Genomic DNA, 14335 nt, shown 5'->3' on the forward strand with positions numbered 1-14335 from the left:
AGATATTTTACCCCACAGCACCAAATATGAAACAATGTCTATATGCAAAGTTGGAAATAATTTTGCTGTCACTGAATTCGAAGACATATGACTCAAGGAGTTCACAGATCTGATCCATTTTTTTCCCAGAACTTCACATTATACTGACCAAAATTTAATGTAAAAAAACTCTCTTCACCTTTGCATTATTTTACTTACAGTCAAATGCCTCAGGTTGTATTAATTGCCAACATATATTTATGCAGTAGACTTTTCAGAGGAGGTAATATTATTCTGGGTATGACTTATCAAAATGGTGCTATGATCTCAGGCCATTAAGTATTGCCTTAATATAGTAAACATACTGATTATATTAATTAAGAGAGTGTATCTGGGATGCAGTGTCATTGGTAGAGCTATACTTAGAAGTTCAGGTGTGAATGCAAACTCTGGAGGAGTTTGAGGTTCACATCACAGAAAACAGAAGGTCATTCTTTTCTAATGAAATATTTAACAGTTATTTGTAGCTCACAGTGACATTTCACAATTGCCACACACACTATGTCTGTGATAAGTTTCTGAAGGAATGTATGTGAACTGTGAACTCATATTACTGCTCTTGGTAACCATCACTGGTAATATTTAGAGAATAAAATAAACTCCACACTTGAGGTTGCTGCCTTCTCATAATTTCACAGTCATTATCCAGAAAGTGTACCCTTATTAAAATATGACCTACCTAATCAACTGCAACAAAAGAACCACTGAAGTTAAACCTACTGATCATCTAAGACTTATTTTTGTGCAAAAGTTCTACTTGAAAATACCAAAACATGGCTGCCATATTGAGTGCTCCCAAGAAGGTAATTAAGTTTCTTATCAGGCAAAATAAATTTTTGCACATTCACCCTCAGGGTACAGTTTCCTTCTTAATTTCTCCAGTGTGTTGAAATACACGTGCAAATTTTGGAAGATGTGATAAACATTTGGCTTTAAAGAGCTAACATTAGATGCTGCCAATCACCACTCTCATTCAGCTTCCACTAAGTTGCTTTCTATTTGCAATTCAGAAAGCTCTGCACAAAAATAAAATTTACATTTAACATTTGTTCAGTTGTTGGAAGTTTTCTATAGTATCTGGCCAAGACCATGAGCTGCAGGCTCAATGTTGTTTTTCAGGATATTTTACAATGACTGCTCTCTTTTAATGTTACCAAAAGACCACAACAAAAAGAGGTAAGGAAAAAAGTTACTATCCTTGGGCTATCTAAACTTCTGCTTTGCTCAAACCTCATCCGCTCCAGGAACTCTTCTATAGGTAGAATATAGAAACACCAAATATACAGTAGGTATCTCTGAGAAGAGTATTGCCAAGGATAAGCCAGTCTCTAAAGTTTGCATCTTTGTGGTAATATGTCATAAGCAGTAATGAGAGAAAGAACATATGGTTAACAGGAGCCTAACAAAAGTCTAGTTTACCTCTCCCTCTACAGACCCTCAACTACACACCCTAAAAATAAAAGTATCTCTTTTGTATGCAGTAAAGAAACATTTAGTCCTCATTTTTCTTTTATTTTTCTTTTATTTCTTCCTTCTCCTCCCCCTTTTTTTTTTTTTTTTTTTGATTACAGTTCTACTAATATCTCCAAATTATGTTTGATGTGATCAGTAAAATAATACAGTAATAGAGTTATAGCCCTTTGTACACCCGTGTTACATGTCCCTCCATCAAGCTGTAAAATTAAAAAAATGAATAAGTGGAAGAGCTGAGATGTCTCCCTCCCAAAGGGACTTGATCACTTGCCATCCTCTCCAGCTGACACTTACCAATATACACACAACAGCTCACAAAAATGCATCCGTCAGATAGTCCTGTAAAACAGCAGGCACTGCAAATACACCTTCTACTCTTGCCACTGTTTTTCTTCACATCTATTATCTTAAGGCAACATTTGCAGTATGCTTTTATACAGCATGGATTCCCATCAAATAATTGTATTCTAAGTCATATCAAAATAAATTTAACTTCCTACTTTCTTCCTCCCTACACTGACTCAGTATTTTACTCCAGGAGATGTTGTATGTGGCTATTCAGAAGAATGGAAAGAAATGGTATTTGTCATAAAAAAAAAAGAGCAGAACAACTTGATCCAAAATTCTGTATTCCAACTTGCATCTGTCTCTGCCTTTACTTACCTGATGAATGAATGAGACACTAATTGTGATTGCCATTCATTTGGTTATCTCAACTGTTCTTGGTGCAGAAGCCTTAATATGTAAGCTTATACAATCCACAGCTATTATGGAAGACATAAAAAACAACACTGCTTACCTTTCATCCCAAACTTAGAGTGTCTTCCAAACTTCAGAATAATGAGCATTATTACTAAGCCAGTGCATACCAGTGCTGCAATTCCCACCACAACATACACCTATAAAAAGAGGACAGAAACAAGTCGATTTGTTTTGCTCTCATGAACTATTTTCAAAGACATTCATATTTATTAACCCAGTTATCAAGAAATTCATTTCAATCAGGAGGCATTTGCACTCAGATCAAAGACGACAGAAAACTGCTACTTGTTGAGGTTTCTTCCACCCTATGGAGGGATTCAGAGGACTTATGAGAATCACTTTTTCAACATCTTACATGTTCAAGGTGGGGAAGGGACACAGAATGGCATGTTACAGGAAAGCAAAAAAGTAAAACGTGTCAGAAAAAAGCTGCATCCAGTTCTGAAGCCCCAGCACAGGAAGAACAAGGGGTTGCTGGAAGAGGAGGAAGAACAAAGATGATCAGAGGGCTGGAGCACCTCCCCTGCATGAACAGGCTGAGAGAGCTGGGGCCCTTCAGCCTGGAGAAGAGAATGCTCCAAGACCTTACAGCAGCCTTCCAACCTGAAAGGGACCTACAGAAAAACTAGAGAAGGACTTTTTATAAAAGTAGGTAGTGGCAGGACAAAGAGAAATGGTTTTAAACTGAAAAAGAGTAGATTTAGACTAGACAATAAGAAGAAATTTGTTACTGCGAGGATGGTGAAACACTGGAAGAGGTTAGCCACAGAGGTTGTGGATGCTCTCTTCCTGAACGCATTCAAGGCCAGACTGGAAAGGGCCTTGTTCAACTTGGTCTAGAGGGAGGTGTTCCTGCCTATAGAAATGGGATAGGAATTAGACAGTCATAAAGGTCCCTTCAAATCCGAACCATTCTATGATACTACGATTTACTGTGAGAGTTGTTGAACACTTCCACGGATTGCCCAAGTTGGCTGTGGAGCCTCCAACCCTGGAGATATTAAAAACAGAGACCTGCGACTGCTGTTGCCAGCCCCAGTTTGAGCCTGTGGGTGAGAAAACCAAACAATTTTCAGAAGTCTCTTCCAATCTCAGTCACTCAGTGGCTCTACTATCAGAGGAGATAAGAGTGCCTGAGATCCTCCCAGTTTTTCAGCACAGTCTATCACCGTGAAGCATTCACTGAGACAACACCAGCTGGCAGACCTTCCTTTCCTGCCTCTCCCCATATCACAGCTGGCACCCTGAGCCGCAGTGCACAGGCTTTCCCCCTCCTGCTACTGTGCAGGGTGACTGGTGTTGTGGACAGCCATGGTAACTGTTCACCTGCTGCTGCTCTCCAGCAGCTCAGTAGGCCAGCATGAGATGCAAGGATACAAGTGAGGAGACCCACCAACACAGCTGCATGTGCTGAAGTCAAATACAAGTGCTCTTATAAAAAATAAAAATAATAATAAAAAAAAGATAAAATCACATTTTAGAGACGAAGTTAAGTGTCTGAGAGTTCATTACAGCATAACCTCTCCTGAGGAGAAGCTGAAGGACTGTATTCAAACAACAATTTTTAAATTGCCTTGGATGTCTTTGTTTTGTAAATAAAGAGTTGTTCTCTTTGGCTTAAATTAGAAGCAGAGTCTTGGCCTAAAAATTTACACTTAGTTGCTCAGAAGAGCATGAAACAAATTAAATAGCAATTTCACTTGGGAAGTAATTCACTCTTTCAAAAGAGGGGATGAGGGTCAGAGTGGGAGGCACTGCTCTAACGTTTTCTTTTTTCTGATTTTGGGTCATTTGTGATAATAGCTCTGTTTTCTAGTAGCATAGGGTCCTATTACAATCTCCATAGTTTCACTATGGTTATATACAGAAAGTCTGCCAAGATTAGGGATCAGGAAATAATGTATATACTTACAGTGATGCTATCTTCATTCTCTTTGTTGGAAACATCCGGAGAAGTGATTTGATTACTGTTATTTGTGGTGTCTCCAAGATCATTAGGCGTGGTTTCATATTCTTAAGAAAGGGGGAAAAAGGGTTGCTTTTATTATTTCTTAACTTCAGAAGGGAAAGAGTTGTCTTTATTATTTCAGCTCTGTAACACAGTAAGGTCAATAGCATATCTCAATACATACTTGCTTTTGTATCTGGTATATTATGGAGGAGATCCCTGTCACAGACAACTTTAAACAAATATGTTGTGACTGACAAACTGGAAAACAGAAGGTTGCTCTCTCTGCAGCTTTATAGAGAAGCAGTCTATGTCGTCATCTCTCTACTGGAAAACCTAGAGTTAAATAAGAACTCCATTCATAAAGCTATTTTTATGTGTTTCTGACTTCCCATTAAAAATGAAAGACTGCCCTCTACACTGAACTTCTCCAGCCTTGTATTCAGCCAAATATAGGACTGTCTTAGAAATTAGCATGGGGACTTCTGTCGAGCTGAGGTGAACTCAGCATGGCTTTTTAGCTCATTTATAACTATCAAATGTGAAATACCAGTTTTTCTTAGTTTAAAAAGTAATTAAAATATATTATTGAGTGTACAAGGGTTACAGTCTAGCATGACAAACTGTCACACAGATAAAACTTTAAAGAATTATATGCCTGAAACAGTATGAAGAAATTTGATTTATCAAAGTATTCCTACTGACAGAGGTGTGCATTTGAATCTATTCCATCAAAAGGATGAACAGGCTTCAATTATTTATAATTATTTAAAAATGAAACAAATATATTTACAGTCCATGATTTTCCGTCAAATTTATTCCAATGAGATAAAAATAATTAAATACTATTCATATTTACTTAGAGATACATACATTAAAATACAGAACAGAATATATTTTAAGATTACATCTGGAAATATACATAATGTTTCAATTTTATGACTGCAGAGTGTGCAGATGAAAGAAACAAGGGCAATAACTGCATCTATTACTAATGCACCTCCAGCATTGTAATTTAAATTAGCAATTAATTGTGCATTTCTTTGTACATTTTGATTAAAAACAGTTCCATGAGCCTACAGATGAAATCATAGCTGTGAATATGAAAAATGCAAAGTGCAGAGGCACAGCTTTCACTAACCGCACAGGCATTAACCCTTGCTGCTTAGCATGGGGAGGAAGGAAGGGCTGTGCCTTGGTAGAATTTGTCTTCTTTAGCTCCCAAGGCCATTTTGGAGAGCTCAGCTGGCACTGCTAGCAACAAGCGGCACCAGGTTTTTGATCTTCATGCATGCACAAACACATTTTCTGTCTGTAAAACACTCAGCAGGCTGCAGATTTTTTTGGATGTGAACCCACACTCTGCCACCAGTGCTATAGTCAGTACAGTCGGGTTGTCTAATCAGCTCACGTAGTCTGCTCTGGCTCTATACCACACATGCCGAAGGATAGGATTTTTTCAAGTCAAAATACATATTATGTCTACAGAACTTTCATGGGAAACAAAATTTAATTTCCTGGTCTTTTACCATTTGAACTCTCCAACTCAGCACTGTATCTATGTCTACAGCTTCCTCGACGATGAGGTCAAAATACTAATGAAAGGCAAACAAACAGTATTCCTAACTCTAGGCAGCATAAACCCTACCCAAACAGCTCACCTGCACAAGCAGCCAAGCCTTTGAGACAAGGAACTGTGCAGACCAGCCTCTTACTACACATTTTACTACAGCAAAGGAGACTTCTGTTTTATTTATTTGTAGGCAGTACACAGGCTCTTCACCAGAGCAGAATCCTGTTTGTAACAAGCATCTCAGTTTATGAGAATGGGCTTCCTGTACAATTAGCTGCTCCGTATCTTCACTAAGATAATTTTGACCAAGCCCATACTTACAGTAGCTTTACAACAAGACCAATAAATAAAACAAATATTTAGAGCCTTCACTAGTCTCCATAACACAAATTTTCAAGAGAGTTTTGGTTTTGTTTTTTTCTGCTCTTAATCTTACCTATAAATCATGGAAGGTAAAATCTGATGCTCTTTGCCATTCTGTTTATGTTCAAATTTGTCCTAAGCTACTGGGAAGCATATCCTGAAGGATTAATGAGAACTATGCAAAGCATTTCAAGTCTGGCCTGTGAATCCTCTGAATACAGTTTTACGTTAAAATGGGCAAGAGAAAATGTAGGCCATTTCAGTACACTGGTGTTGCACTGCCATTTCCTACTGTATAAGTGTGAAGCATTTACTTGTGAAGTATTGCCAGATTTTCAAGTCGTCTTGAAATGGGCGAGCCAGGCAAGGAAAACACACACAACAGCTATCCAGCCAAAACCAGCAATTCTGACTTAAGCAAATTCTTGTTCACTTCATTACAAAATCCTGCTACAGACACATAGCATTCTGATAGAGACAGGGTCACGCCTCTCAACTCACTCTCTGGGACTTGTATAGCTTCAGGGCCAGATTCCCTGGTGCCTAGCACCTTATACATCACCTATAACCGTGCCAACATCTTGAGCTGCAGTATCCTGCTGCTGTTCTATAAGCAAGGTGCTAAGCAGCTGGGACACAGACGAGATCACCACAATAAGGAAGTCATTTTGCACAGCTCCCTTGGGGCTGAATGCTTCAGGGCACATTGTCTCTCACGTAACCATGTTAGAAGCAGCATGTCATGGAGAGATGAGCTAGGAGCCGAAGAAGATGGCTTGGCATCAGTTTCCTGCTCAGCCCCAGGCAGGCGGCACTGCCTTCCACTGCCTCTCCCCATGCAGCATCACAACAGCTCTCTTCTTCACTTTTTGCAGGAGGCCCACACTATCCACAGGCCCGAGACAAGAACCCCAAGAAAACACAGCATGGCATAGGCTGCTGCTGCCTCATTGGATCTGTTTCCCACAGTATTTTTAAAGCATTTAATGAGAAGCCTTTGGAAACCATCTCATAGGGAGTGCAGAACACAGAAGGTCAGGTCCTGAGGGAGGGAGTGGGCCATAAACCTTCCTTTTAGCACCATCCAAGCTGTGAGTAAACATCAGCACAGGGATCAAGCCATATGAACAGGAGTCATGGAAAAGGCTCCATCTCCAGAGGGAGGCAATCCCAGTGGGTCCCTGACCACCACGCAGGCCCTGGTTCTTCGCGGAAGTGAGGGAGTTTCTTGTCTTTCCAGCCTGCCTTATATATTAATCTCACCAACTGGGTTTGTGAATTTACAATAATTAGGGAAACACTCTAGACTGCAAAGTGTTTCTCAAAGCAAGTACTGAGTCACTGAAGCAAAGATCAAAGACAGCTATTTCAAACAGCAGAGAGAAAAGCCAGAAATAAAAAGGAATACTGCTTTCATCAGGACAAGATCTTGCTGGCTCAGATTCACTTGCACAACTCAGAGCGCACATCTCAACAGAGCCTACCAAAGTCATTTGAAGCACAGTGCTCGCAAGGTGAGAGCCAGATACATGCACTAGGACACAGGCAAAAAACTCAGAACCACAATCCTCATGTATGTACCTTATGTAATAGAATGTAAGTCAGAACCTGTGCCAACTGCCACCACCATATGCATCCCTCCGAAAAAAAAAATACTTTGCAAAGAGAAGAAGGGGAAGTGTTTAGTATTTCGGAGCACTTTAAGCCAAAATGATGCTTCAATTGCACATTTGCTAAAGTTTAATGACATGGAATGGAATCAAAGCAATAACATTTAAATCAGCTTAAGGAAACTTGAGTTATGGGCCATTTCATCCAAATAAAAGTACTCCAAATAGGATCAAGCTCCCATTAGAAGCTAGGGGGTGTTTGAGTATGTTAGTTAGGATAGACTTTCATGATCACCAGAATGTTATGTAAAACTAACTAGTTGTTTTTCTGCTTATAGCTTCTATTCCAGTGCATGCTGACTTTCACTAGGTAGTCTAAAACATTTTGCCTATCTAAAAAGCTAATGTGAACACCATGTCATCAAATCTTCTGGCACTCACTCAGATATCACTGAGCTGATGCTCTGCTTATGCAAGAGAGATTAAAGGAAGGTACAAATGAGAGGGCAGAGAAAAATGAATTGCCTACAGGAAAACTTACTTGTGCCAACTTCATTTTTAAGTGGGATTTAGGGGTACATTTTTGGAGGCTAAACAAGTATGGAAACATTCCTGAAAAATAAATTAAGTTATATAAGGAGAAATCATGAACTTCTTTTCCTCTGCAAAATGCCTCACCAAATCTCATGCCTCTGAGCTACATAAGACAGCTGTCACTTTATAGGACCAATTGCAACCATTTGTAGTGGTGGATTTATGCCTTTCCTAATGTGAATCAAAAGCAGTAGGACAAGTAAAACGTCATATTGCCCTCATTGATTTTAAATAATATAAAGCAGGAGAAGAATGAACAATACAAAATACCTTTCAAAATTCTATTGTAATATGTGCCATTTCAGTTTAGCTGAGATTGACATACAATCTTTTAGTAGTTTGAGCTTCTACATTTCTATAATTAAAAGAAAAGAAAAAGAAAATCAAATATATACCATAAACGTCTGGATCCACAATTGGGCCACTACCTGTACATGGAGAAGAGAAAAAAAAAAGAAAGAAAAAGCCTTTGTAAATAGATTGCAAATGCTAGAAGAACAAGAGTTTCTTTAGTGTTTTTTAAAGGTTGACATGTTATTTGCAATAGCAGTTACCAGTACCTACATAAATACAAAGCAGCATCAACATATTGCACTACCTATTATCAGATTACATGTAAAATATTTTATAGGTATCCCCAGTGTTAATGCTTAGCTTTATGTGAAAAGCTTACATACAGAGTGTTGGCTCTTCTAAAAGCAGAAATATTTCCCAACTGGGCAAAATGCTGGAATAGGTGAAACAATAATTATTCTTGTTGGGAATCAATGATAAAAATCTCCCTGACCTTAAGAGGAAGCATATTTCAGTGACAATTACAATCACTGACTCTTACCTGATCAAAAAAATTTGCAGTATAAGCATTGTGAGAGCAAACTGCCTTACAGTTGCAGCACTCTGAGCTGTCAAGGTAAGGGCTAGAGTTAGCAATGACCTAACCATCACCATCTCATTCACACCGTGAAAGGATGTAATTCAGAAGACAGCTACACAGCTGAACTGCAGGCAGAACTCAGTACAGAAAGAGTCAGGTCTCCCACAAGCCAGCTTTTACAGAGGCAAATGGACCCATCTATCTTACCCTTTTCTAAATTTTACTAGTTTCAGTTTCCAAGTTTTTTTATAATTACCACACATATGTAAGTCTAATCACATATGTGAGCATAATGCACAGGACACCCAATGAAATTAACATAGTATTAGATGGTTCACACTTTGAAAGATATCTGTATTGTATTTCAACATACCCATTCATCCTGGTCTATACGTATCTATAGCATTGATTATGTAGTAGACTCCTAATCATCTTTTCTATATACTCACTCTGTTGTTTTGGAAATAAAATTAATAGATGGTTAAAACCTCTAAAGATGAATCAAACTTCAAAAGGCATAAGTTCTTATAATGTGCAGTAATTCCACACCAATGGCATTACACTAGCATAAAGTCACTGTCAAGTATGACTAGAACAATATTGTTTATGCTTATGTCAGCGCAGTGTGAGAATCTGTGCTGAAAATCCAAAACAAAGAGTTGCAAACTATTGGCAGAATGGCAGCAGGTAATTAGGTTTCCCTCTAAATGCATTTGAAAATATTCTACATAGATCACTCTGAAAGTAATGCCACCTATTTATTTCCATGGAAACTACAAATACAAAGATCACAATAACACTATTTGATAGAGATACAAAACACTATCCTTCAATATAGTCACCACCGTTAGCTATTCATTAATCTGCATGCCACACTCATCAAAATCTGCACCAGTGGAGGCAATCCACTGTTGCTATTGCTGCTGCTGAAACACACCATCCATGGCCTCACTGTTCTTACTGTGATCACATTCACTTGCTTTCCACAAATGTTCAGCAGGTATCAATGAATATCAATGGTTGCCATTCTTTCTTCATGGAGGAATTCAGTGACACACCTTTGCTCCATATGCACATCTGTGCCACACGTCATTCTGTCAGACTGCACCACTGCTGCCATCCATTGCACAACAGCAAAACGTTAGGAAATGCTGATGGGAATGTTCATCCTCTACTGCCATACCATCAACATCTGCCTCTGACGTCATGGGCCAACATAATAAAATAGGAGGCATTACTTTCAAAGCAGCCCTCATAGTATCCAGATACATAGCCTAATAGACCCCATGAGAACTGCTGTGAAAATAAGCAGGAATGAGTAAAAAGTGAAAACAGCCTGTAGTACTGTCTGTGCTAAAGCAACTTATGACAAGGTTTTCCTTCCATAGTTAACAGATTCACTTTTTCCACTGTAAAACATCTGATAAAAGATGGTATTCCTAATTTACTTCTGTAATTTCAAGGAAAAATAACAACGACAAAACTCCCAGGCCTTTATTTCCTGAGTTAAATGGCAACATTTCTGTTACTATTTACAGGAATGGGGCTGAAGCCGTCAAACTAGTTTAACCCTTAATTCCTGATAGGAGCATTCAAGCTAGAAAGTCATTGACTCCATTCAATATCTTTTATATAACAAAATATTTTACTTCAAATAAAGTTGCAAAAATCAACACGCTGGACCAAACCCAAGTTTCTCTTTAGTATTGCCTATATAAAAACACATCTCAATCATCAAAACATCAATTGAAGCTACTTTAACATTGAACTTCACCACAGTAATTTTGCGTGTTTACATGCAATTAATTATTTTTAAGGCAAACAAAGAATATAGTTGTTTTGGTCTCTGTTAGAACAGGTTGTTGTAAATAAACTATTAGAGATTTATGATATTCACTCATCTTCATGAAGTACATCAACTGCACTTTGTTTGCGTGCTTCTTTCTTTATGAAATTGACATTTGCAAAATAAAGCAGCAGCAAAAGTCTCAATCCAAAAACATACTTTTGCAAAACAGACCCTGTTGTTATGCCACACAAGCAAGATGCTACTTCTGAAGAATATTTAACATATTCTTTTACTTTGACAAGATACTATGTGACTTGAATTCCTTCCACTGAATTTTATATTATAGCGTTGGTCGATGAATAAGCTTTCCTAAAAACAATTATTATTGGTAAAAATCTCTCCAGCACTCATTAGATAGTATGGATCAACTCTGGGAAAGCTCTCAGAATAAAACATGAATGTTTTCTGCCTATTGTTTGCCATAATGTGCTCCGAATAAACAAGTTATCCTCTGCAAAAACAGCTACACTGAGTTCAAGAATTTTATCAGATTAAAATTAGTTAAAAATCTAGGTAGCAAAGCCTGAAATTTCTTCTTCCAGATGTTAGCATCTAAAGCAAAATTTTAATTTACAGCACTAACTGTAATGTCATTAACACAATCGAATTTCACAATGTGAAGCATTTGTTTCCCTTTCCTTTATGTGCACTGTTGATGCTAGGAATATGCTGTAGACTTAGTCACATTTATTTTAGGTAAATGTATAGTTTATCGGTGAGGGCTTTTTTTATATTTTATTTTATTTTTTTTACCTGCAGTTCATTTGCCTGTAAGTGATGTTAATAACCAGAGAATCAGTTCAAAGCTCAGTGAGAATGCCCCACCCCATGAGACATCGGGGCTGGTATTTAATTCAATCATGAAGGCATGGAATTGAATATAATACCAGGGTGTGGGCCTTAATCTTCGTGCTTCATTGTACAATATGTGGGCCAAAAGAAGAAACTACACAGTAACGACAGCACTGTTTAAGGTTTTAGAAAAATCCTGACAGAGCTTTAAACAGTAATAGTAAATAATAATAACAATATTATGCATGGAGGAGTCTGTTTTTTTAACCTTTGTTTTTACATCTGCTTCAGTAGAGGAGACAACAATGTAGTGAAATATTAGAAAGCTCAAGTCATTATTCTTATAGAAAAAAATCTACTCTAACTAAACCAACATTGAGAAAGCTAACTAGATAAGCACTTTCCCCTGTTGTTAATTTTTAAGACTGGTTTGGAGCAATCCACCATGCATGAACTGATTTCTAATGCAAATACGTCCTGTCGACAAGTAGTCTAGCTTCCTCCATACTGCTTTTGTGAAGCTTAATCCATCACAGAGCTTGGAAATGCTGAAAAACGCAGCACAGATTATCTTGGAGACCTAAATTCCCTACGAATGTAAAAAAAATGGAGCAAATAATAATACTATGTTTGTAATTGGGAGGATACCTCCTGCTCTATTTAGTGATTTTAAAGGCTGGGAAAAAGTACAGGGGAGAAGCATAAAAGCAAAACAGAACAGTAAGAGGGATATGGATTGAAGACAAAAAACGATAAATTATTATAGGTGTATTAGTGAAACTGTTATTCTGTCAAGAAAATGAAGCCAGATTCATATTAAATAGTCATAATTTGACAGAGCTTCCATTGCACAGAGAGCATGGAGAAGGTGAACTGTTACTGAGCTGTTACAGTACAGTATCAGAGGATGCCAGTAGCTGGAATCACGGCATGTTCTTGTAATGAGTCTATTTAAGGAAGAACTGCAGAGAAGAAAGAAGAGAGGACTGCTAAGGACAGCAGGAGTTAAGAGAGTCTGGCTGTATCTCTCTTCACCTTCTCTTTCTAAAGGTGGGAAAGGAAAGGACCTGCTATGTTTTGCCCTGTAGCAGATCGAGTCGTTAGCAGCAAACGCTAAGTACAGACCATATTTTTACTGTTTCTAGCCTGCCTGTACTTCCGGAGAGAGAGTTTAAATATTCACATCTTCTTCTGTCAGATAACATCAGCATTGCACATAGCCACTTCAGAAAAGAAGGCTTTTTATATTCTGTGATTAAAAGCCAAAAGTGCACACATGCTCATATTTTCTGAAATGACTGTGCAAATATCTGCACTAAAACATGCCTGTGTTTCCATCCACTCCTGCTGTAGCTGGTCTGCTCAGAGATTCTTACAGATAGAATAATAAATTTGCATGTGCATCTGCATTCTCTTACATTCACTTCACACGTGGTTCTGAAGATGTGGAGAAACATCACACCACACAGAACATCAATCACTGGCAGTGATTGAGTTAGCCTGCCTTGAGCCTGATCATGTACCGCTCAGAGGGCTGAGACAGAGCAGAAGATGCACATAATTAACATAAACCATTTTGAGCACAGATATTCATAGGCATGTAGGTTTTCAACCTCAGCTGAAACAAATGAGAATTTGACACCTAAATGCCTGTGAAGACCTGAGACTTCCATCATCCTACCACAGGGTTACTTGTTTTCTCTCCAGCTCCCTCTTGTGTCCTAAATAATTTGTTATTATCAACTCAGAGGACTGCAATACTGATTTTGCCACAAGACACAAGATGCTGTGTGGGCACTCCCTGTGTCTTTGGATACACTGCCTAGCTGAATTCAAACACAGTGTAGAACGCTTGTGGAGTGCCTGAACTGGCTCCCAGTGCTTTCCAGGATCAGTACTGAGGTTTGAGAAAATGCTTGAGAAGCAGCTACCTTTCCTCAAGCCTCACCTAGCACTGAGGAGGTTACCCAAAGGAAGAATTCAGAGAGAAGTAGCACAGCTTCCACAGTTAAAGAAAAACATTATTTTACAATGGATTTTAAAGATATTCATCCACAGAAAAAAGCCTTGCTAGAAGCACATTCTCATCAGTTTGCAATGGCTAACACTGAAATCATACTCACCATCTCCAGGCACCGACATGAAATGAGCATCAACCCGCTTTTCATCTTCTCCATACTCATTCTTGGCCAGTAAGGTATAAGCACCATTGTTCAGGTGGGTTGGGTTGTCCAGCTGAAGGCAGCCGTGGTATTCACTTTGATTGATAACATGTATTTTAGTACAGATGTATTCAGACTCATTCAATATAGCTCCTTCATAGAACCACTGCAATGTGGGCTTAGGGTTCCCTTTCACAGTGAATGGAATGCACCAGTGGTGGTCCGGGGTTGGAGACTCAATAAATGTGATATTTGGTGCAACTATATTGGAAAAAAGAGTAAACAACATCAGAATA

At 38.4% G+C, this 14335-nt stretch overlaps 1 protein-coding gene across 6 annotated transcripts in view; it reads right to left on the reverse strand.

Annotated features, from left to right (window-relative positions):
* Positions 1–14335, reverse strand: part of NTRK2 (neurotrophic receptor tyrosine kinase 2) — a 206149-nt gene that overhangs the window by 145726 nt on the left and 46088 nt on the right. For all 6 annotated transcript variants that reach the window (XM_052701545.1, XM_052701544.1, XM_052701546.1 and 3 more), the window contains exons 8-11: positions 14001–14300; positions 8758–8790; positions 4187–4287; positions 2312–2411 (exon numbers count right to left, since the gene is read on the reverse strand). In XM_052701545.1, coding sequence (XP_052557505.1) covers positions 2312–2411; positions 4187–4287; positions 8758–8790; positions 14001–14300 — 534 coding nt within the window. The remainder of the gene's footprint in view (positions 1–2311; positions 2412–4186; positions 4288–8757; positions 8791–14000; positions 14301–14335) is intronic.

This window comes from Tympanuchus pallidicinctus, unplaced genomic scaffold, assembly GCF_026119805.1.
Source record: "Tympanuchus pallidicinctus isolate F22 unplaced genomic scaffold, pur_lepc_1.0 scaffold4, whole genome shotgun sequence".
Lineage (NCBI taxonomy): Eukaryota > Metazoa > Chordata > Aves > Galliformes > Phasianidae > Tympanuchus > Tympanuchus pallidicinctus.